Raw genomic sequence first — 22884 nt, forward strand, 5'->3', positions numbered from 1 at the left:
TTCTGTCGAGACTAAGAGGCAGACCTCTCCCACAGGTGCAATTGTAGAGTCTCAAAAGAAAACAAGTGTTTTGAAGAGTTTTTTTTTTTATTATTCAAAATGAACATATAATAGAAAACACTCAAGAGAACCTTGGCAGCCATACTCTAAGGGGGTTAAAATAATCTAGACATACACAAACGGACAGCTTTATTTGCTTTCATATAATACCAGAGCTCATTATGCAAAAACTCACTGCTTTAAGGTTTGTTTAGTATGAAATCCCAAAATGAGTTTAAAACTTTAGAGTTGTAGGCTTTTCTCTTCTCAGATTGCTTGAAAGTCATAATGAGGGACAGCAGCTACCCAACACTCAAATCTCTAATTTCTTAAAATGTAATTGAATCACTTCCAAAATCTTTAATCCCTTCAATCAGGCACCAATGATGATTTTTACATTGTTCGATGCTGTAATTTCTTTTCAGATTGATAACATCATTTAAAGTATCTGAGGATTATCTGTTAACCACAAAACACAACGTGTGAATTGTGTACATTTTCAACGTTTAGCATCACAACTTAAAAAGGAATCTGGAAGAAAAATCAATCAAATCATGATTCAGGTAAAATCTCCAGTCAGATGTTAAAACTGTGTTTTCTCAAAGTGAGATTGCAACAATTCTTGAGGTGTGCAAAAGTACTGACCCAGGAAATATTCTAACTACTGCAAACACAGACGTGTTCATTTTGGCCTCTGAGGTGTGAATGTAGTGAAACTAAAAATATGCAGCTCTCTATTCGGGACCTCCATCACTCCGAGATGGAGGGCTAGCTTTAGAAAAACTTGGAAGTCCAGTGTGCACAGGAAGGTCAGGAATCATAACACATGGAAGGAGATAAAAGTAGTATTTTCCATAAGACACAACCACATAAACACAGGAGGGCAGCTGCGTGCCCTGCTGAGCAGTAAACAGTCTTTAATGCTGAGTCCAGCATCTCAGCCTCACCTCTACATAAGCGATGTGAATCGGAGGTTCTGTCCAAACGTGCGTTTGAAATGTGACTCTTTGCTGTTTCACACTGCTGTTGTGAATGTTTTTTTTTCCTGTCCGTTTATGTTCAGCGAACATTTTTGATAATATCCAAACATTTACATCACTAGCTGCAACTCCGGTAAAAGGTCACTTCACGTTCACTCCGAATCCTCCTCCTCCTCGGGTATAAACGGTGGGTCATCGCTCGTCTGCTGCTTTGTGTCGAGATGCAGCTCTCTGACTGTGAGGATGCGGATGAGCATGGCCTCCATGGTGGTGTCGTCCAGAGCGGTGGAGGAGAACCACAGCGGGCTGTTGGGGACACAGCAGCGCTCGGGGTGCAGGTAGAACATGTTGGTTCGCTGCTTAACCGACTCCGAGCTGGGCGGAAGAAACAGGAACAAAGAATTAGATCAATGTGCTGATAAATCAGAGTAAAATGAGGGTCGGCCTGTGGACCATCTCAATCCAGCCCTCCACATCCAAACAAGAAATAAACTTTAAAAGAATCAGTGAGTGGCAGGTTTTATGAGTCTTTACTGACATTTAACACTTAACCTTTTATTAGTTGTGCAGTAGTGCAGATCAGGCAAGTGGCAAATGTCGGCTCATTTAAATGTTATGACGCTTAATATTTCAAGTGTAACTTATTATCATATTTAAATTTAAATAACATTTAAAAGTAATATTTAAAAAAGATATTTCCTATTCCTCTGCGGGGCAACCTGCATATGGCCAATAAAGCATTCATTCAAATTCAAGTCATGTGATCAGTGTAATTGGCCAAATGGGAAACGGCATCTTTAAAAAACCCCAACAAGCCTACTTCATGTAACACAAATATGAAACAATATGATGTCACAAGTAAGAAAACTCAGAGGTTAAGTTCAAATTTAAGGAGATGAATGAGAGGAAGGTAGTTAAGTGCAGAGTCTAAACTTCTCAGGCAGATCCTTCCAGAGCTTTGGTGCCCTGAAAGTTTAGCAGATGAATACGTCCAACCTGAGCACGAAAAATCAAGATAATGTTTGGCTGAATCTGGCATGTTTATATGATGCATTTGTGTTAGTTAAAATCCTTCTTACATAAACAAACATAAAACTGGAGCTTCTGTCGCGATGCTGAAAGTGATGTGATCTCTTCTTCTGGTTTTAGATCAAACTCTCTGGGCTTAACTGAGCCCACTGAGTGAGTTTTTATTTGTACCTTTCAAAATACTGGTTTTAGACAGTTTTGTGAGCTACTCTTGTAATATCAGGTCTCAAAATCTGACAACAAACAATATATGCGCCACAAAAGAAGCGACTGTATCTCAGGAGCTGCATCATCCCTTTTTTTAACCAAGTAGCTGTTGCAGGCCGAGAGGCCCCTGCAAAGGTCGCCAGTCCGTCGCAGCCTAACACAGATAACTAACCTCACCTACAGCTTATTTAGAAGAAGCAAACAATCAAGTTTTTGTACTCTGGAAGGAAACCTACACAGGCACAGAGAGAAAATACAAACTAGACACTGCAAGATTAAATAAATATACCTATTTAAAATAAACTGAACATAGCAGTTATGTAGGAAAGGTAATGCAAGATTATTGTGCAGCCATTTACTTCACAAAGTTCACGTGCTGAAAGCGGAGTCCAACCAGCCACAGATCCATCGCGAGTGCACCTGTGGTTGTACAACACTCACCACTTTGAGAGGTAGAACTCGTAGAGTCTCACAGGGACAGCGGAGAGGGTTCTCCGTGTTCTCCATCATCTCCAGGATTTCTTCTTTACTCTCCTCTTCCTTCCGCTTCTTCGCTGGGCCACCCTCTGCATCTGAAGAGGACACATACAGACAGTGTGCAAGTTTCAGGAAAATTTGTACATGAAAACAGTCAGAATTTGTTTGACTGCTAATTTTAGGCGGACTGTCGACTCTTAACTGCAAAATCAACGCATTTAGCTCTGTGTGTTTAAATCTGACGTTCTGCACATTGGTACCTGACTCCGCCTCGGGTCCGGACAGCGGTGGGTAGAAGCGCAGGAATGTGGTCTTGGTGTTGTTTAGATTGGTTTTTGTGCAGCGCATGACGTGTGCAAAGGACAGCTGACGGTGCTGCTCCACCTTGGTGAAGCCAAAGTACTTGCAGCAGAAGAAGAGCAGAGTGTTGAGGAGGACGATAGGGGAGTACGCCCCCAGCTGTTTACAGTCCCACAAAAACTCCTCCTCCACACGGGAGTGGATATAACCTGCGGAGGGAAAGTGACCCGCTGTAAATCTGAGCAAACAGGCGTTCTTTGTGTAACACTGACAGAGACAAAGGTGGTGTTGGAAACTCACCACTGGGTGTGATTGAAGGTTTGAAACCTCGCAGCAAGTTGGTGAACTCAGTGGAAAACTTGTTATAGAAGCGATCCATGAAAATGTTCTCCACACGACCGTTTTGAAACAGATACTGCAGAGAAAGACAAAAAGTTTAGAGAACCAGGAAAGTAAAGGAAGTTTGGACTATGTTAGAAAATGGTTATAAATATGATGACATGTATATCTAAGTGTATCCATATTTACACTTAGTTTCTCTGAGAAAAATGTCTTGCCTGTTGGATGCCGAGGCAGAGGTAAAACATGGTGTCGGGCGAGTACGGCTCTCCGTTTGGTCGTTTCACCTCAGCGATGAAGCAGCAGAGGCCGTAGCTGAGCTCAGCAGTGGTGCAGCTAAGAAGATCCTCCTTCAGCTCCAGAGGACGCGCTGACATCAAGATTAAAAGCCATGTTTATTTGTTTTTAATTAGAAAGTCTTAACAGAGACAGGAAAGTCAGAGAATGCAGGAAATGCAGCCCGAAGTGCTGCAGTGTTCAAATGCATTTTATATTCAGACTTACAGCCAAAGCGTGGATTCTCCAGGTTGGGCTGAGTTTGCCTCCACTGGATCCATCGCTTCCAGGCATCAACTCCATATTCACTCTTCAGTTTTGGGATTTCTACTTCCACGGGCTTTTTGGAAGTACTCTTTGCCGAAGACGTTTCAGCAGCCTTAGACTGACGCTGTGGCTTACGACCCTGTGATAACATATAGAGGATGCATTATTAGACAACACAGACCAAAGTCATTCAAGTCTTGCAGCTCTGCAGCCTTCTTTGATAAAACCATGCTGGTTATTTTTATGTCCCCATCTAAAGGAGGGAGACATTTAAAACTTTTATTTAAATAAAGAAAAAGAAGGAAAAGGTTGAAAACCTACTATGTTATACTACTACTACTGTTTCCTGTTTTGACACATAATTATGGGTGGAGGGGTCACACAACGCCATCTTTTTGTTACATCATCTCCTTCTCTAATGTTTTGTTGCATATAAAGCCAGCTTTAGATGTGTAAGCAGCAGTTACCCTCTTCTCTCTGGCTTTCCTGTGAGCTTGTCGTCGTACTGGAGCAGCAGGCGGGGGGCTTGGGGACTTGTTGCACTGCTCTCTTTGTTTGGCCATCCTTTCCAGAGTTTCTGGCAATGACATGACATCAAACATGAGACTAAACGCGCAAAAGCCCAGAGCAGATCTTTGAAGGGGTTAAAGTAAAAATGTCCAAAGAAATGTAGATAAACTGGAGATAAACTCCCTGAACGTCCAGTATTATGGATGTATGCCTATCATCTCACCAACAGTGAATTCGGCTTCGATGTCCATGGGAGGCGGACCAGGAGGTGGTGCGGGCTCGGGCTCACTGGGCATGCCCACAGATACATCTAAAACTGAGTTGAACTTCTCGCTGGCGTAGGTTTTACTTGGCGACAAGGGCCCCGCGTCAGAGGAGGCATCCTCCCAGCTGTTGAGGAAAGTGGCCAGTTCGTCGGTGTCCAAGTCATCACTGTAGTTACTGACATGGTCTACAAAACAACCATCACAGTGTCTGTTAGTACAGCATGAATACACTGTTAATAACACCAAAACTATCTGTATGGGAATAAAATGATGCAACTTTGACAGATAACTTGGATGAAATCCTAACATGTGCACGCTGACGTTATTAAAGTTAATTAATTATGCATTTACAAAACTAAATTATAAATATGACAACATTTCTTTAGTTTTAGTCAGTTTGGTCAAATATGTCAATACTTCCTTCAAGAGCCACTGGTGCACAAACAAAATAAAACTTAATAAACACAAAACTACAATAGCTTTAACTGTTTAACCCTGTAATATGATGGCTTGATGGCCTTGAGTACCCCCTACTTTCATCTTTTCGTGGCCTCATTAAATGTTTCGTCTCACCATCTGTGACGGGTGCTTCTTGCTTTTCAGGCGTTTTCTTCACCGCTTTCTCCTCTTTGCGCGTCTCCGGCTTGTCGTTGTTCTCGTCGTCTTCGGCCACCATCTCCGCCATGAGGATGAGTTCTGCCTCGTACGGATCGGACGGGATCTTCTGTTTGATCTCCTGGATGGTTTCCACAATGCGCTCAGCACTGTCCATCGTCACAGGAAGAAACATTGGCACAGGAAGCTGAGGTAGAAAGAAGGAAGGAGCTCATGAGTGGGACCTTAGTAAGGGCAAAAACAAAGCTGAAGATTAAAGGAGTGTGTAATGTAATTTATCCATGGCGAGAGCCTATCCCAGCTGCCATAGGGCAAGAGGCAGGGTACACCGCAGACAGGTCGCCAATCATTTGAACATCCTGTCTGAATCAAAATGCTATGGGTCACGGGGTCACGCCTATGGTTCATGTGTACATATATATGCCCATTTGTTGAGCTACATGTTTTACTTCTTGCTGCTGTTTTTGTTACAGTGTTACAGTGCATGGTTTTGTCACAAGCATGTTAACAGTTTCCCAAATAAAATCCATCTTGATCTTAATATTCCTCATTTTAATTATTCTAAATAAACCTTAAAAAGACAAATGTAAATTCTAAGACAAAAAGTCATGGGAAAAATTTGAATTAATTAGAAATAATAAAGTTCCAAGGTGGTTGCATTGTTAGACATACAGGTAACGGCAGGCCGACGGGCTTGGGAGTGCACTGGCTGTACATGTTCATGGGTACAGGAAGGTACACCGGCACAGGAACAGGCAGGATCACCATTTTTGGGAAGATATCATCTACAGAGAGAAAAAAAAAGGGAATAGCAGGCGTGATTAGATAAGAACATGGCACAGAGTTTGCTCTTGCAGTAAGTATGTTTAAAAAGGAAGCATGTACAGTGTGCAAAGACAAACAAATACTTTACATTTAGTCTTGTCTGTAAAATCGTGAGCATACATTAGTGCTCTGCCCAGAAAGTTCAAACTTCAAAGCATCAGTTAAGCATTTGAATAAGATTCCTCTCCACAAGCATTCGCTGTCTTCATAACAACATAAACTCAGCTGATTATGACCCTTACCCTTTAACCTGTGTTTGTGACCCGAGCGTTAAACGCTGTGAAGTGCAGCTAGCAGCAGTAATTCAGCTGTAATCAATCAGATTGAACAGCTATTTGAAGCTTTTTAAACACAGAGTAAAGCGGAGGTGTTGCCCTGACAGAGACACTGCCTGTGTGCTTCTTTTACCCGTCTGTGCCTCCACGTCGACCGTCTGCGTTTTGCAGGAGACTCCTTTGTTCTGCACCAGCGGTCTACACAGCAGAGCCTTGTTCTTCAGGATTTTAGTCGGGGGAGGAGGATGAGTCTTCACCGTTTCGGTCTGAATGCTGATCTGAAGGACAGAAAAATGACAATAACATCTCTAAAGTTACTCATCTGTAACACTACATGGGCTACTTCCTTCAAGCTAAAAGTGACTGAACTAAATGTCCCAAAGATTTCCTTTTAAAAGCACAAGTGCATCATTTCAACTAAGAAATATATTTTTCATAAACATAACTTACACTGGAAAAAAAAAAAGGAATTGGAAAAAATACAACTGTATACAAAAAGAATACATGAATTAAAAAAATGTACTTACGTGTCCAGAGGTCTTTGACTGAGAGTTTGATGCTGTACCTGCAGAAAAAAGACAAAATATGAAACTCGTGCAGCTACTGATGATTAACAGTACAAAATGATTTCTTTTTAATATCTTGCGTGTGTTTGTTTTTGTTTTGTACTTTGTTGGGCACTTCTATCAGAAGTGTTAGGTTTTCCTTTTGGCGTGCCAGCGAGCGAGATGACGTTGGCGATCACAGGTGTGGCCTCTCCTGTGCTGGCTGAAAGCAAAACAGCAACAAACTTAAAACGTCTCAGTAGGAAGTCGCTCCCGACTTCTTCCTAAATCCTCAGAGAGAGGCATTCTTGGTCTTACTTTGTGACCCAGTTGCAAAACATTTTTTAGTTTTTCTAGTTTAAGAATTAATTTAAATCTATTAAGGAATAAGGAAATCTCGAGTTGTGCACGACTAGTAAACATTTAGCTTTGTTGCCTTAATAGTTAGTACCAGAAATATTCATATTTTATTAAAGAACAACAACAGTTAACAGCTGGTGTCAAACATGCAGTCCAGTGTTGCAGCAGCTCAGTTTTACAGTCTTGCATGCAATGCAAATGTTGCCATCAGATGATGAACGAAACAGTCAGTGCCATCCACATCTCTGCCAACTTCACATTGACTCATTCATGGAGATTATACATTACACTGCAACAACTGTGGATGCGGTGGGCATCAAAGAAGCCGACAGTGTTGTCTCGAGCTGTCTGTGTCCGCAACACAGTATGAATCTAGGCCTCAGTGCCTCTTTGATTTACCACATTAGCATTTCTTGCTGTCTGTCTTTACAGCAGCACAGTGGTTAAGGCTGTGGGGTCACAGTAAGAGCTCTGTGGGTTTTCTGTGAGGAATTTACATGTTCACCATGTGTCTGTGTGGATTCTCTCCAGGTGACAGTTTCTTCCCACAATCCTGAGACGTGAATGTTATGTTACATAGTAATTCTAAATTGGCCTTAGGTGTCAACATGACCACAAATGATTGCACATCTCTCTGTGCTAGCCCTTAACATCAAACTGGCTTATATGTGACCCACCATGTTTTGTAGCCACTCAATCAAAAGAAAGTAATACTTTGCTTTACTACAGTTTTAAAGACTGCCAAGGAAAGCTTAGCCAAACTCATCAAACCCAAACTGATTTTATCAAAAGCAGCAGCTTCAAAAGTCATTAATTAAACTTTAAACATGTCTGAATAAGCCTCACTCTATTCCAGCTGTCATAGGGTGAGGCAAATTACACCCTAGACAGCATGCCAGTCCATCACAGGGCTGACTCAGAACCTCACACTCCTGAAACCAGTTTAGATTACTCCAACACTTAAGTAAAACAGGAGGAAACACAGAGACTGGGAGAACGCACAGGTTCCACACAGAAAGCTCCGCCCATAAAGGCCGATCAAACCGGTGAGGCAACAGTGCTAACCACTACACCATTAAAAAAATATATAAATCAGATGAAGTTACAGATTCAAACAGGGATAAAAACACGGTATGCACCTTTCACGACTTCACCCTGCGTGGCCACTGTCTCACAGCAGAACTGCAGCAGACAGCTGAGGTCGCAGAAGTGTTTGACTTCCCCGAGCATGGGAAGGCTCTGCTTTAGCTTCCCTTTCCGCCCGCAGGTGTCGCACTTTGCAACCTGAGTGGAAAAGCAACGTGTTTACGTGGCGGAGGAGATCATGCTCACAGAGATTGCCGCTTTGGTGTAAAACTATGATTTTAATATCTTTACTGCGGTTTGCTTACGTGGCAGAACAGCATGGTGTACTTGGACCTGCACTCCTCCGAGCAGAACTCCTCCGTCGAGCCTCCGTACTGCGCCGTCACCAGCTTCTTTGAAACGGAGTGGCAGTAAACACAGGAGTGACAGTGCTTCCCCCAGTTTTTACTCAAGTCGTGTCTGAACAGGAGCTTACAGCCTGGACACACAGAAATAAATAAAATAAACACAGATTTCAGAGCAGAATCGGGTTCTTACAGCCGACGAATCGATTTCCACGACTCCTTACCGTCGCTGCAGAAGTAACAGTCTTTGTTGTTGACTCTCTTCACGTCTCTGGTGATCTTTTCGATCATACAGTACTCGCACACACTCGTCACGTTGTTGGCTTTCTTAAACTCGTGAGAACAGTCCACGCTGCACAGAAAAACCATCTTGTCCTGCACGCACACACAGAAGGTACAAATCATGAGTAATGTCAGCCTGAACGGACAAGGTCTATTTTCTGTGTTCATTTTCTTGAAAGTGTTGACAAGACTTTACCCGTGAGGACCAAAAGCATTTCAGGTCCTCATCCGAAATGCCGTGACTTTCATTTAAAGCCCACAGGAACACTGTTGTGGTATTACTGATCTCTAAATGTAAAACTTTCCACTCATAATTTATTTGTTTCCATTAATTACCTTCATTTGGATGAGCTCAGGTTTAAAAGTGATGACGCGGGAGCACTGGAAGCAGTTCACTTTCTGGGACACTTTTGCCTCCTGTTGCACTGGCGTTGTACTAACGGGCTGAATTTGGGACGATCCCATGGGCAGCTTCGTAAAAACATTCACCTGCTTCTGCGACTGCTTAAATTTTTCCTAAAGCGCAGAAAAAGAAACACCAGAAGTCTGAAATACCAGCTTTCATTTTTCAAAAATCTTTCTTAGGTTTGTCTTTAAATAACTTTAAGTAAATACCTGAAAAGCCATGACACACGGGAGAGTGCAGAAATTCCTAATTGAGGTATCGGACATGGCCAGGTGGTAGGACGGTACGCTGTTTTTGCCACAGTTATCACAGTTTATCCGAGCACCTGAAACCAAATTAATCCATCATAAACAATCATTTAACAAAAACAAGTACAAGGTTTAATCTTCAATGAGAAGCTGGCATCGCGTACCTGAAGAACTAACAGTCTGGACTTTGTACGCCATCACACAGCTGCTGCTGCAGAAAAGATCCACAGAGTCATCACTGTTTTTGCTGTCCACCATTTCTGCCACAAAGCGGGCGGTGCGACACATTGTGCACGGCTGGGTCATCTTGGTTATCTTGCTTTTCTGTGAATTAATTTTAAAAAACAATATGAGGCATGTTGCAAACAACCTCAACCGTTTTAACTCTCAGAGTAAGAAAGAGGAGGCGAGAAAGTTAACTGGCTTTGTTTCCCACATGTGCTGACACTCACTGCAGGCATGCAACTTTAAAATAGTGCTAAAAAATTTAACTCTTTCCCCTATAGAGTCGAAATCTGAAGACCCCCTCTGTTCTTTTAATGAACAGTTTAGACACCACCAATAAAGTTTGCAGGTTTTTCAAAGGGTAGCTCCACAGGCAGAGACCACCCTCTGCCTTCTGAGTTACTCCAACTGGGCTTTCAAGAGTTCAAATGAGGACTAATTCAAAATAAATGTATCTGCAATGAAGCAGAGAACTGTTTCCATACCTCTTTGTATTTCCCCAAACAATCCAGGTTGCACACGGTTTTGCTGCCCTCTTCCAGCTTCAGCATGAGCGGTTTGCTGTGGCAGTACGAGCCACAGTTGGCGCAGCCCGCCATCGAAAGGTTATTTACTGTACGGAAGCGGTTAAAGCAGGCGTCACTGCACATCTTGTGGACAGCGCCGCTCAGTATCACCTCATGTTTGCTCTGCAGAGAGACGACAAAGAGCAGCACAGGTGAAGAGTGTTCACACTATCAGCATAGTTTCATATGGTGTAAATAATGCATGAGACAAGGAGGACATTTTTAACACGGTTTGGATAATTCTATATTAAATAATTGAAATAATCATTAGCGGCAGTCCTGTTCTGTTCGACTTACGACACAGTATCTGGTGCACATGCTGCAGAGTGACTGTGGTACAGTCTGTAGAGCTTTCACAGCAACAGCAGTTTTCCTGAAGTTGGAGACAGTTTTCTTGTAGTTGAAGGACGTCAGGCAGATCTGGCCACAGAACTCTTTCATGAGTCCTTTGAGATCCGGAGCCAGGATGACGTCTTGAGGCCGAATTATCAACCTAAAGGAACGGGAGGAAAAGAGGCCAAGGAGAAATCCAAATTCAATCAAACTACAATGCAGTTTACTTTGAGGCGTATCATTGGGTGACATTACTTCACCCATCAAACAGTAGTAATAACAGTAGTAAGCCTACTCTAATCTGCAGAACTCACTTTTGGCAGTTGTGGCAGATTTTAGTGGCTCCCCTGGCCTGAGACAATGAGAGGCAGGTGGTGGAGCAGAAGAGCGCTGGAGAGCCCTTCCTCTGGAAAGCCGTCTGTCCCTTCATCAGGTTCTTCTTACAGTGAGCGCAGTACATGTGCGAAGACGGCGGGCTGACGATGGGCAGCGTCTGCGTCTCAGAACTCTCAGAATACACAGATCCGATCCTCAGGTCCTCCTTTCAACATGAGAGAAACGTCAGTAACGGTTCAGGGATTCAGGCTTCATTCTCAGAAACTGGACCCAGACCAGATCCTGACTGATGATGTTATATATTATTATATTAAACTAGCAGCAACAGATTTTCTCTTTGGTGTTCCCCGGGTTTCCCACAGCTGTGGACTTTTCTAGACATCAGCTAAGGAGATCCACGTGACAATGAAAATGTCCAAGCTAGTGAGATCTGACACTAAACAGTTTTAAACCTGCAAAGTCCAAATGTGACAACATGTCATGTTCTGCCACCAAACCTATCACTTACACAAGTAATCATATGTTTGCAGCTGGTTTCCTGCTGCTGTTAACTCCATGTAAGAAAGAATAATTCTCTTCCTCCTTCAATTTCCAGATTTCAGGTGTGAAAAGGTTTTAATGCTGCAAAGTAGTGAATTAACCATCTTTTATGGCAATGGTGTAATACTGGTAGAAATATGTTGCTTTAGGAACTACGTGGATATTTCAGGAAGTCTAGTTTGAGGTACAGATCTGTGAGTCTGAACCTCTTCCTGCACTCTGGTTTATTACAGGAGTGGGAAACGCACTGCAGGTTTTTGATATCACCCTGAATCAAATAACTAGTTCATCACCAGGCCTCTGGACATATTGATATTGATTTAGCCATTTGAATCAGCTGTGTTGGATCAAGGACACGTCTAAAACCTGCAGGACACCGGCCCTCGAGGCCTGGAGTTCCCCACCTCTCGTCTATTAGACTCAGTGTCAGTCATGCCAAGTATACAATAGCCAGAATAAAGAACTGATGAAACGAAGAAACCAGTAATTATCCTGAAACATGCAAGTTCATGTGTGAGTCTACCTGATCTTGTCCCAGTTTTTTTTTTGTCTTGGTATCATTGCTGCTCACAGACTGGCTCCATACATACAAGTTACCCCCTCCGACTATCACAAGCAAGCCAGAGGACAACCGCTCTCAGTGTTCTAGGTCTAATGCAGGGTGTCCGGTCATATGGACATGCCCAAACCATCTCAAATTCTCAGATTCTGAAAAATTCTCCTCCTTCATATACGCAGGCCTGTTCTCCCTCTGTCGTTGTCGTAACTTCCACCTTTTTTTGGGACCACTCCATCATACTCCCAGCTCGTGTCAAGTGTTCTTTTGCAGCCACTTTGGACTCGTTGTTTTACACCTTTGCACTACAGACATCATGTGCCTCTTCCTTTCCAGCCTTTTTGTTCACTACATGGGTTTTGAATATCAAATATTTCATTTCAGTAACTGCTGTTCCATCTCCCAAACTTTCTGCAACTGTCTCCACACCTGATCGTTGCGTGACAGCTCTGCATACGCTTGCCAAATCTAATAGCATAACTCCACAAATCCTTAAGCAGAGTGTGTCTCACCCTTGCAGTATTAGGCTCATCTTTCACACTTGCTGTAGAGGAACTGGACATTAGAGCTTGTTCATATTCCTCATCCACCGGCTCGTCCTTCACAGTGACCAACGGAGGTGAAGGAGACAACTTGACACTTTGGGTTGAAGTGTGCAGCCTCTCCTAGAACAAAGAGTACATGTATATGCTGTTTATTTTGACGGAAAGCTTATGGTGACAGCCTAATCAATAGTTTTCAATGAACTTTCACGTATATTAATAGAGCAGGTAAGAAAAGCCTGAAACCTAAATTCTATCTTACTTCTACTTACAACGTCTAATCTCGGTATAGAAAGCTTGACGACTTTCATGCCGTTCAACATCATCGCCGGTGACGAGCTGTCTCTTCCTACAAGAACACGTGAGCAGCGTGTGAGCAAGTGTAAAAGGAAGTGAACACAAAAACATGAAGAACATGAATGAATGAAAACATTCACAACAACTGTCACTGTGTCGGACAAAACAAAATTCATACTGAACCACGGTCTGAGTGTTAAGATATTTAAAAAAAAAGATTGTGTTTTTAGTGGCTCTATGGTGTCATGGTTTAATCATTCATTTAACCAGTCAATGATCCCTCGTTTAACCCTGGGAGGAGACAAAAATACCTCCAGGGTTGCTTCAGGAAGGGAACCTGGTGTAAAACGCCTCCAAATCAAACATGCTCGTGAATAACAGAGCAGCCGAAAAGCAGCTTTATGTTGGGAGTGAGCCGTTAAACTCAAAAATATTCAGCAATGTTAAATTTTATTCAGTGTTTTCTTAGTTGCACAGTTACAACCATTTTAACCAACTAAGAGCCAAAATGCTGAGATGCTTGTTTGCCTTTGACCATTTCAAAAGGGACAAATACTTCCTTTATTAGCGTGTTCCCTTTTGGCTACATGTGTAAACATAACAGGTCAGCACACAGCAGCAGATCTGTATCACTTTATTTGATGTATATCTCTGCATTTTAATTTCTATCAATAACAAGAAAAAAAAGAAAATTGGGTTTGTTCAGTCAAATTTGAAAAGATCTTTGGACTCTAATAAAGCATTTCACAAAGGTTCAGTCAGGATAGTCGTTTCATGTGAACCGTACCATTTTAGTCTTGTTATATACAATTTGGGATGATTTTTTATGTGTGTGGATTTCTAGGGGTGGTTTTCTGTTTATTTATTACAAATTTAATAAATTTAACGAAAATATTAATATTAAAGTTTATTCTGCTGCCAAGATTTTCCACATAATGAGATTTTAATTTCGTACTATTTGTATTTTGGCATTAAGATCACCCACCTGTACTTCCTGTGGCCTCAGACGATGGAGACGAGCTGGACTGCATCAAGTCTGAAGTTGTGGGTTTTACATCAGCTTCCTCCGTAACAGAGTTACTGTCCTCCGTCACTGAGGCTGTGTGGGAATTTTAAAGCACAGCATTTAGTGGGATGATGAAAACTACGCTTTGTTGGGAGACTTTCTGCCATGCTGCCTTTAAAGGAGGAGTGAAAGCATTTCTAAAGCTCAGTGTGCTCTGACGTGGACTCGCAGAGGGTTGCAGGGTAACAAAGGTCAAAGGGTCTTTTTAGAGAAGCCTGTCTGCATTTAAAAGTTACAAAATGTTTGTAGTGGTCGCTTTTTAGGAAATACATTTTTGGCCTTTAGCAGATGAAGGAGTATCAGGGTAGATGTTTTCTCATATTTGCTGATATTAAAAGTTTTATTTATTTAGATAATTTCCTACAAGATCATAAAGATTCTATTTTGCATCTAGAAATCTACCAATCAAAGAGCATCTTTATACCTGTATTAGAAGCATCAGGTGAGCGGCTGCTTTCCATATCCTTCAAGCTGTTCTGTTCCTCCTCTTTCATCTGAGCTTCCTGCTCCACCTGATCCACTGTACCGATGTCCATCATCTCATCGAGTTCATCGCCCGCTGTCAAAACCTTTGGTTTACAGCAGATGGATGACTCCTGCTCTGTGCAGACTTCCTCCTTAGTGTCATTGCTTGTGTCCATGTTTTCATCAGTGTTTTTTATTTCTTTCTCCTCCTCACGATCAGGAGCTGCGTCCATGCATGCATCCTCACTGACATCTGCTACTGCAGGGCTTTCCTCTTGGCTCTCATCCTTCCCTGCAAGATCTTCTGCCTTTGACTCAACCCCTTCATCAGATATCACCTCAAGACCCTCGTCACATTTCACCTCAGGAGCCTCTTTTTGGGGCTCTGTGGTGCTACCTGGCTCACCATCATTAACCGTAACGGTCTCCTCTGTCTCCTCTGCAGAAAAAGCTTGTGATGGAGATGTAGAACCAACAGAGTGGATCACCTCAGTCTCAGTTTCTTTAAGTTCTGCTTCTTCACTTTCCATGTCTTTTTCAGCAGCAGCAGCAGCATCATTATCCTCTTCCCTCTCTTTGGAAAGTTCATGGGAAGATTCATGAACGTGTTCCGTTTCTCCAGCGTCCGCCGATGCTGCTGCTTCTGAAACTGCCTCCACAGCCTCTCCATCGGTCCCTTCTGTTACCTATGATGGACAATAGACAGTTTACAGAACACACAAGTCTCTGCTTTGTAACTAAGCCAATCACTAATGTCCACAATGGACAAAAACAGAACAATTAGTTCTGCAATTTCTAGATTTGCACTTCTATAAAATATGATATGCAGCAACGACTGCGAATCTGAGAATTCAATTATTTTTATTGTCATTCCAACAGATGTATTTACAGGCAGTAAAAGTAAATTTTGCACTCAGGTTCTGGTTAAAAGCCAACATAAAAGAGAACAGACAAGAGCAAGATATACAGAAACAAAGAATACAAAACAACAGAGGTGTGTGATGCAAAGACCAGATGAAAGCTGACCAATAAAAACTAATTTTAGAAACCAAACATTTATATCTGCACTTCTTGCATAGCTGTGAGTATTTTATGCTGTGTCCGTTTTAGTGTTTTGAAAGGAGACTTCTTTTAAAGACCCAAACATTTCTGTCACTCCTCATGCATGGTGGGGTTTTAAAATAATTAAAACACTACAGATACATTTAAAATCTTTACTTAGCTACGCTGACGCAACTCAACCAGATATGCTTCTTCTTCTTTTTTTTTTAGATATTCACTCAAGACCGAACATGACTGTGTCTAAGAGTTTCCAAACCACAGGGCTGTGAAATATGAGCTGCACAAAACCTAAGTACGGCAGGAAACACGTCCCACCACTCTGTAGCCAAATTTAAACAAGGTGGTTGTTGTGCAGTTAATAATAAAGCTCTAAAATCAAAACCAAGTGCAGAAATGTCTGCCAAACACCAGTTTAATCAAAGAAAGACTAAAAAGCTGGCTGTCTCAGACCTAAAATATCCATCTTTGCTGATACTGAATTCTCCTGCAGACTCATAATGCCCATGATGCTTCACTCTTCAAACTAAGGTGTTTGAAACACAAGCAGAGGAAATGGTCACACCGCAGGGATGTGCATACCACATTAATATAACCTCATTTTAGGGATATAAAAGCGCTACCATAAGCTGATCTGAAGCACTAAAAACACCGTGAACTGCTTCCATGTGCAGCAGGATCAAGCTCAGCAGTGTCCGCTTCTCTGACTGCATCGTGTAATTAATTAAATAACCTTTAAAACTATCAGTAGGGCTAGTCAGTGCTCAGGTTTGGTACAGGTTAAAGACCCGACCGCATTTTGCGAAGCTAAATTCTGCAGCACGGATTTGTGCAAAGTTTAGCAGCCTAAGTTTGCAATAGAGGTACCTTATCAGGGACCATTTAATAAACACGGGGTGTGTTTCACACACACACACATATATATATATATATATATACACACACACACACTCAGTACAGATTCAATGCAAAGGTTTAATTTCTGTTTTAGGCGTGCAGCAACACCATAACAAGTTAGCTTACTACAGCGTGGCTGCTGCACAGAGGTTTGACAAATGGCTGTAATACTCCGTTAGACTGTAGGTAATGGGTGTTATTACCTCTGTACAAGTCACTTTCTTGGAGTTAGCCATGTTTTGTTGATATATTAATTAGCAGACCTGTAAAGAGAGAACTACTAGCTCAGCCTTTGCTAAGCTAACGCTAGCCTGCTTACAGATCCATGCAGCTACGACTGCGGTTAGTCTCCCTCCGTGTTTTCACCACGCAATAAATAACCTCTGCACATGTTAAATACCCGCTCTGTTTATAATTCTTTTGGATGCAGATATATGATTTTAAAAAGTGTAGTTCACCGCCGTAACAACGTGCACAGAATTACCGCGCCGACCTGCACAGGAGTCACTTGATTGGTGGTCAGACGTTCGCATCCGCTAGTTTCCGTATCGGCCATGGTGGTCCCAAATCACCAATTCTTTGAGTTTAATAATAAAATGCGACTAAGCAATGGTAAACAAACTCTAAAATGAAAAACGTTTAAAATGCATCCCCTTGCTACAATCATATGCGTCCAGTCCAACAGGACCGTTTGTTTTCCTTCTTCTTCTTCGGTCAAGGTCTACCCCATCTTTGGGGTTGCTTTTCCGCCTCCTAGTGGCAAGAAAAATACTACAATGGTGGGAGCCAAAATAATATGTATCTCACCCAAATAGAACTGCTATTTGTATTTGTTGGTATCATAATAATAAACTTTATTTTGTACAGTTTTTCAAATGTTACACATTTAAAATGTCTTCACAGAAATAACCAAATAAACACCAAATAACATAAACGAGGCCAATGAAAGGTAAAACATTACAGTAAGTGAGAAATTTCTGAAGTAAACAACAGTTCAGGAAATTGGTTTTAACTAAGCACCAATCTTGTACGCCAGTAAAAGTAATTTTATCAATACACAACATAGTTTACATTGTTATCAGCAAATTTATGCTGTTGACAGAAACAGGGCGTAAACACACTTTGTGCCTTCATGTGAATAAAGTAGAAACACACTAATTTGCATACACAACACACATGTTGGACTGTTAAAAAGAGCACAAAGGTTTTTATTTTAAGCTTATACAGTCTGTTTTATAGTTTTGAAAGAAATAATCTCTGACTGTATCAGCATGATCAAGATTATTTGCTATAAAACCATCAATATATATATCAGCATAACTACATTTTATTTTCTGTTAGTGGCTCATTAATCTGCAAAACCTTACTTTTTCATGCATGTTTTTTTTTCTATGCTATCTTGTAAAATAAGAAGAAATGAAGAGTGTAAAAAATGTAAACATGACCAAACCTATGCCGACATTAAATCATAGAAACCTAGTTTATCTACAACTTCGTCATGCTCAGTCATGTCCAGCGCTAATGTACAGTTCAGTCTGAAGGTGTCGGAGGTCAGACCTCTCTGTCCGGTTCTTCCAAATAACAAAGGGAAAAACTGGGCACTCTTCATGTGTTATTACTATGTTGAAACCTGGACAATCTATAGATCATCCAAACAAGGTAATCTGACCTAAATCCTAAAAGCCACAGACCTTTAAATAAAAAAAAAGAACTGATAATAATGCAGACAGGGCTGCCCTTGGACTACAATGGAGGAATCATTCATGTCATGTGTGGGGTGTATTTGTTTTTGGTGCTTCTTGCTGGAGCTTCAGAGAGGTTATCTTGCTGTCAAGCTCATCCATGAAGCCTTCGTCCACAGACTCCCTGTCTGCCTCCTCTCCTTCGGCCTCGCTGGGTAGAAATACGTGAATCTGTGTGCGAGCCGGACCAGCAGCCGGGCGCTGACTGCAGGTCAGAAGGCAAGGCTTCCCAACCACAGACAAAGGCTCTTCCTTATACTGGGAAGCTGAAGGCCGGAAGTCACCGTGCAGCATGTCTGAGCTCAGGGCAAGGTTGTGTGAGTGGCGTCTCACTGGTCTTGGCCTCGAGCTTGGCTGGATGGCGTGAGAGAGGTGAATAAAGGTCGGTCGACTGCAGCTCGAGACCTCCTGGTGGGGCTGGCTGGTCTTATAGGGGAACACGGAGGATGACTTGCTGAATGAAGGACGCGGTGGTGGTCGTTTCTGTAAAACACTGGGGCGACGGTTCAGAGAGAGTTCCTCGAACAGGAGGTTCTCATTTGTGGTGAAGAGGGATGGTTCACTGAAACTGGGGAACCAGACGGAGAGAAAAAAGGAAATAATTTTCAGTAATGCATATTACTAACAAGAGTAACAGTCTTCAGCCATGTTAGTGGCCCTGTGAGGGTATATTAAAAAATGAGTGACAAAGTGAGACGGGCGCAAAATTACGAATAAAATAATAAAACAGAGACATTAGAAACTGTTTTTAATAGGTGTGCCAATAAATCCTAAAGCCTAAACCATGAAATAATTACAGAAAAATTCAAATTTATTCTATTTTTAAAAACATTAATTCGCATATATGACTTTTAATTGATATCATATTTGCTGTATCTGGCTTTTCTTTTAAATTATTGCTTAAAAATGTACTTTGCTATTTTTTTTTCAAGGTTTTTTGAGGGAAAGAAATCACACTAATGATGTAGAAGTCTCAAAAATTCACAAAAACTGTATGTATCAAATATCATACACTAGGAGGGAATGGCTTAAGTTCAACAGGAGAGATTTGAGAGATTTAGGAGCAAGTTTAGCAGCGTTCATTACACGGGCAAAAAGATTTTACGTCTTATAGCCATTACAGCATAAACCCCTGGTTAGTGAATAGCCCCAAATCACAACAACAGTCACCTTAACGCACTTTATACTGTAAGGTACAGACTCTACAATTATACAGAAAACCCCCAACAATCAGACAACCACTTTTTACAGGAAGAAACTTCCAGCAGAACCAGGCTCACTGATTAAGCTTGAGGATCATCTATTCAACTCATAATGGGAATCATAATTTACAAACCCCACAAAGAAGAATAAAATGATTTGCAAACCTCATAAACCCTGATTTTATTCACAATAGATTCACAATACTTAACACAGAACAGAAACTAGAAACTGAGACCATACATTCATCAGAAAAGGGTTTATTGGTGCCATAAATCCAATGAGCAGGTGAGTCATTTTTTGCACTTTTTGCTAAAGGGGGTGAGACCCCCTGCTGGCACGGCAAAGAAAGTGCAGGTTTCTCACAAGCTGCTTTTTTCCTTTATTTATAGTCTATATACGGACAAAACAGTGATCTCCTTACCAAAAAGAATAAAAACATAAACATAAAAATAGAGGGTCAACAAAGTCTGCATACGTATTGATTTTCTGGGGACAATAGACTTTGTATACAGTTTGCAGCAGACATGTAAGCAAGCAAAACTTAAAGACTTACAATGAAACAAAAACAGAAACACAATTTTAATAAGATACTAATAAAAAACAACAGGCCTGTAAAAAAATAAAAATCAAAGAAGAAATTAAATAAAAGGAAAATAAAACAAAGCATCACATAGTCAGATTTAGTGTGTAAAGCTACAGTTTTATCACCACTTTAATGTGTTGGTGTACTAATTTCACTCAGATCAAAGTGCTGCACTGACCAACTCACTCTTTTACTTCTATTAAGGATCCTCATTACTCTACTGCTTCATTTATACACAGTAAGATGTATTTTTTCTCAGAGGGATTCAACACATGCACACACACACACACACACACACACACACACACACACACACACACACACACACACACACCAGAACTTCCTCTTCATTTACTTGGTGGTTATTCAAAACCTGCTCTGCTTGGGTAAGCAGATGCCATCAAATACTCTGCTGGACAGTGAGGGAGGTGTGTTTAAGAGCCTGAAGTGTGTGTTTGTGTCTCACTCAGGTTTCGCCCTCCTCTGAGCGAAACATCACTGGGTGCTGCATCAGGCGGTAGATCGGTTTCCACGCCTGAGATTTATGGCACACTGGGCTGCGGCCCACATGAAGCCATCAAACTGGGTCGCTTCTGAGAGGAAACAATTCCGGTGTAATTCCAGTCAAGCATCCACTCCACGCTTTAACAGGCACTTTTGCTAAAGTGAATAGTGGAGTTGACACACACGGTGGGATTAATCACTTTCAAAGCCACAGCTGCATGATTGGTACTGAAGGTCAGTGAGTTACCAGGACATCCTGGTATCATTTACATGACGGCTTTAGTGTTTATGTTATTAATACACCTGATGTTCCTTTTCCATAGGATTTCACCTGACTGATGGATAATAATATAACTCTGAGTATATAATGTAAATAACCGAAGCCTTCATTCTCAACCCGGGGTCCACATCTTTAGTACCACATACCATTTGTATCTTTAGATGCTGGGTATATATAAGAATCCATACATAGAAAACACATAAACCTCACAGATCCTACATTTACAGCTCCATTAGACCAGTCTTGCAAGACTCACAGTTAAAATGATCGTTATTTATCGTACACTGGGTCTCGGTGAAAACCCAAATCTCTCCTTTTTGAGATCCTTTGCTTTTCTTCTCAAACAGAAGGTTCGAACAGCAGGTGGGTGAAGCTTCTCACAGCCAGAGCTGTCCGCTTGTGATGACTACATTAGTTACATCCCTTCTCACCGACATCACAGAGAGCCAAGAGCAGGAAAAAAAAGAGTGCAACTGAGTGTTCAGAGCAGCCTGAAGCCCGAGCTTTAGGCTCACGGGGTTTCCAGCTGACCACTGAGCTTCATGTGTGCAGAAAAAATCATCTGGACGTGTACTTGCTTCTAGCTGTTCATCGGTACAGGATGCCAACATGCAGGACCTACAGTCTGAAAAACTAATTTGTGATCTTTTAAATAATGGACTTATTTTTTTAAAGTTGCTTTTTTTGTATATTTATTTTCTATTTATTACATTTAGCATTATTGTTGTGGGACTTCTGCTGACTGTACAACAAAAATAAAGACATGCTTGATTGTACTACATATACCGACCTCATTATTTGGATATTTTCAATATGATCATCCACCACTTTAGCAGTATGCATACAATGTGTGTAACAGAAAATCAGGAAAGTATAATCAGTCACTTATAATGTCAGGTAATGCTGATAACACAAATTTCAGCCAGAATTTATTTAAACAGCTCAATCTAGAAAACAACAAAGAACAACATGTTTAAGACTTCATGTTGATTTTATTCTTTTCATTCATGAGGAAAAATGTGCAATACTGCAGGCGTCACTGACACGAAACTAAAGAGAGGCTGAGATCAGAATAACTGGATACAAAATAACCGAATGACATCATTCCTCCTCCGAAAACATGATGCACACAAAAGAGATGTGTAACAATCTAATTCATGTATTAATTAGTATATAGTTTTATTAATTATATGAATTAATCTCCACATTATTGTCATTTTATATTGTTTGGACTTTGACCTGTCAGAATGCATCAAGAAAGTTAAGTTATTTCTACTTCTACTTTTGTTTCTTTACTTCTTACCTGAGACGAGCCATGCTGCTTCGCCCGCGGGGGCCTTTGGCTCCAGGTACGAGCGAGGGCAGCTTCAGGGGTTTTTTAGCTGCCCTGTTTCCCACCGCTGAAGGTGGAGGGAGGATGGAGCCGGTGAGCAGGTAGGTCTGGACCAAAGCTCCACTCCTCTGGGCGCCTCTCTGCCGCCACGATCCGCCGGCGTCCAAACCCAGGACAGCTGTCGGGGGAGCAGCTCCAGCAGTGCCGCTCATTTATCTGTGGGTGTGTTACACCTGCAGGAGAATACACCTGAAAATATGCTCTCTAAACTAATCTAGACACTGATTTCTGCTGCAACACATGAAGACTAGTGAAAGTGATAGCATGGTCACGAGGTGGATGGCAGATATGGCTTCACCTAAAGACCTGGATCTATAGCCTGCCTGTCTACAGGCTGCGGGGGGTGGATGAGGAGGACATTGTACCACTTCTATCTGTGGGCAGCGGACCGCATCAATGATGCAGGGCCATTAATGATGCATGAATGGAGCCGGCCAGGTGGACACTACCAACTCTCCCTCGCTCCTTTTCCCTCTTCACCAGGTCGGCTTACAGTCGAGGGAGCAGGTGGTAGGTGAGGAAGTGTCCAGGAAACGTTCATGTGAGAGAATAAACCGGGACCCTGGTTCGGTGGTGATCCCAAACAGGAAGCTCTTTTTGCAGAAATATATTTGTGAAACC

The 22884-nt window shown here is 41.7% G+C and overlaps 1 protein-coding gene across 1 annotated transcript; it reads right to left on the reverse strand.

Annotated features, from left to right (window-relative positions):
* Positions 1-68: 68 nt before the first annotated feature.
* Positions 69-17273, reverse strand: LOC120726493 (zinc finger MYM-type protein 4-like). Its single transcript, XM_040020103.1, is given in 28 exon segments — positions 69-1394; positions 2697-2731; positions 2733-2827; positions 2993-3241; positions 3333-3447; positions 3590-3741; positions 3876-4053; positions 4382-4491; positions 4648-4875; positions 5264-5492; positions 5978-6090; positions 6539-6683; positions 6933-6970; positions 7075-7173; positions 8450-8594; positions 8702-8874; positions 8965-9115; positions 9359-9538; positions 9638-9753; positions 9841-10000; positions 10387-10590; positions 10765-10960; positions 11115-11341; positions 12745-12897; positions 13047-13123; positions 14057-14170; positions 14562-15288; positions 17052-17273. Coding segments are annotated over 28 exon segments (4695 nt in total). The 5' UTR covers positions 17115-17273; the 3' UTR covers positions 69-1171.
* Between the last annotated feature and the right edge of the window lie 5611 nt (positions 17274-22884).

Source organism: Simochromis diagramma, unplaced genomic scaffold (assembly GCF_900408965.1).
Source record: "Simochromis diagramma unplaced genomic scaffold, fSimDia1.1 OVJJ01000753.1, whole genome shotgun sequence".
In the NCBI taxonomy this organism is placed as follows: Eukaryota; Metazoa; Chordata; class Actinopteri; order Cichliformes; family Cichlidae; genus Simochromis; species Simochromis diagramma.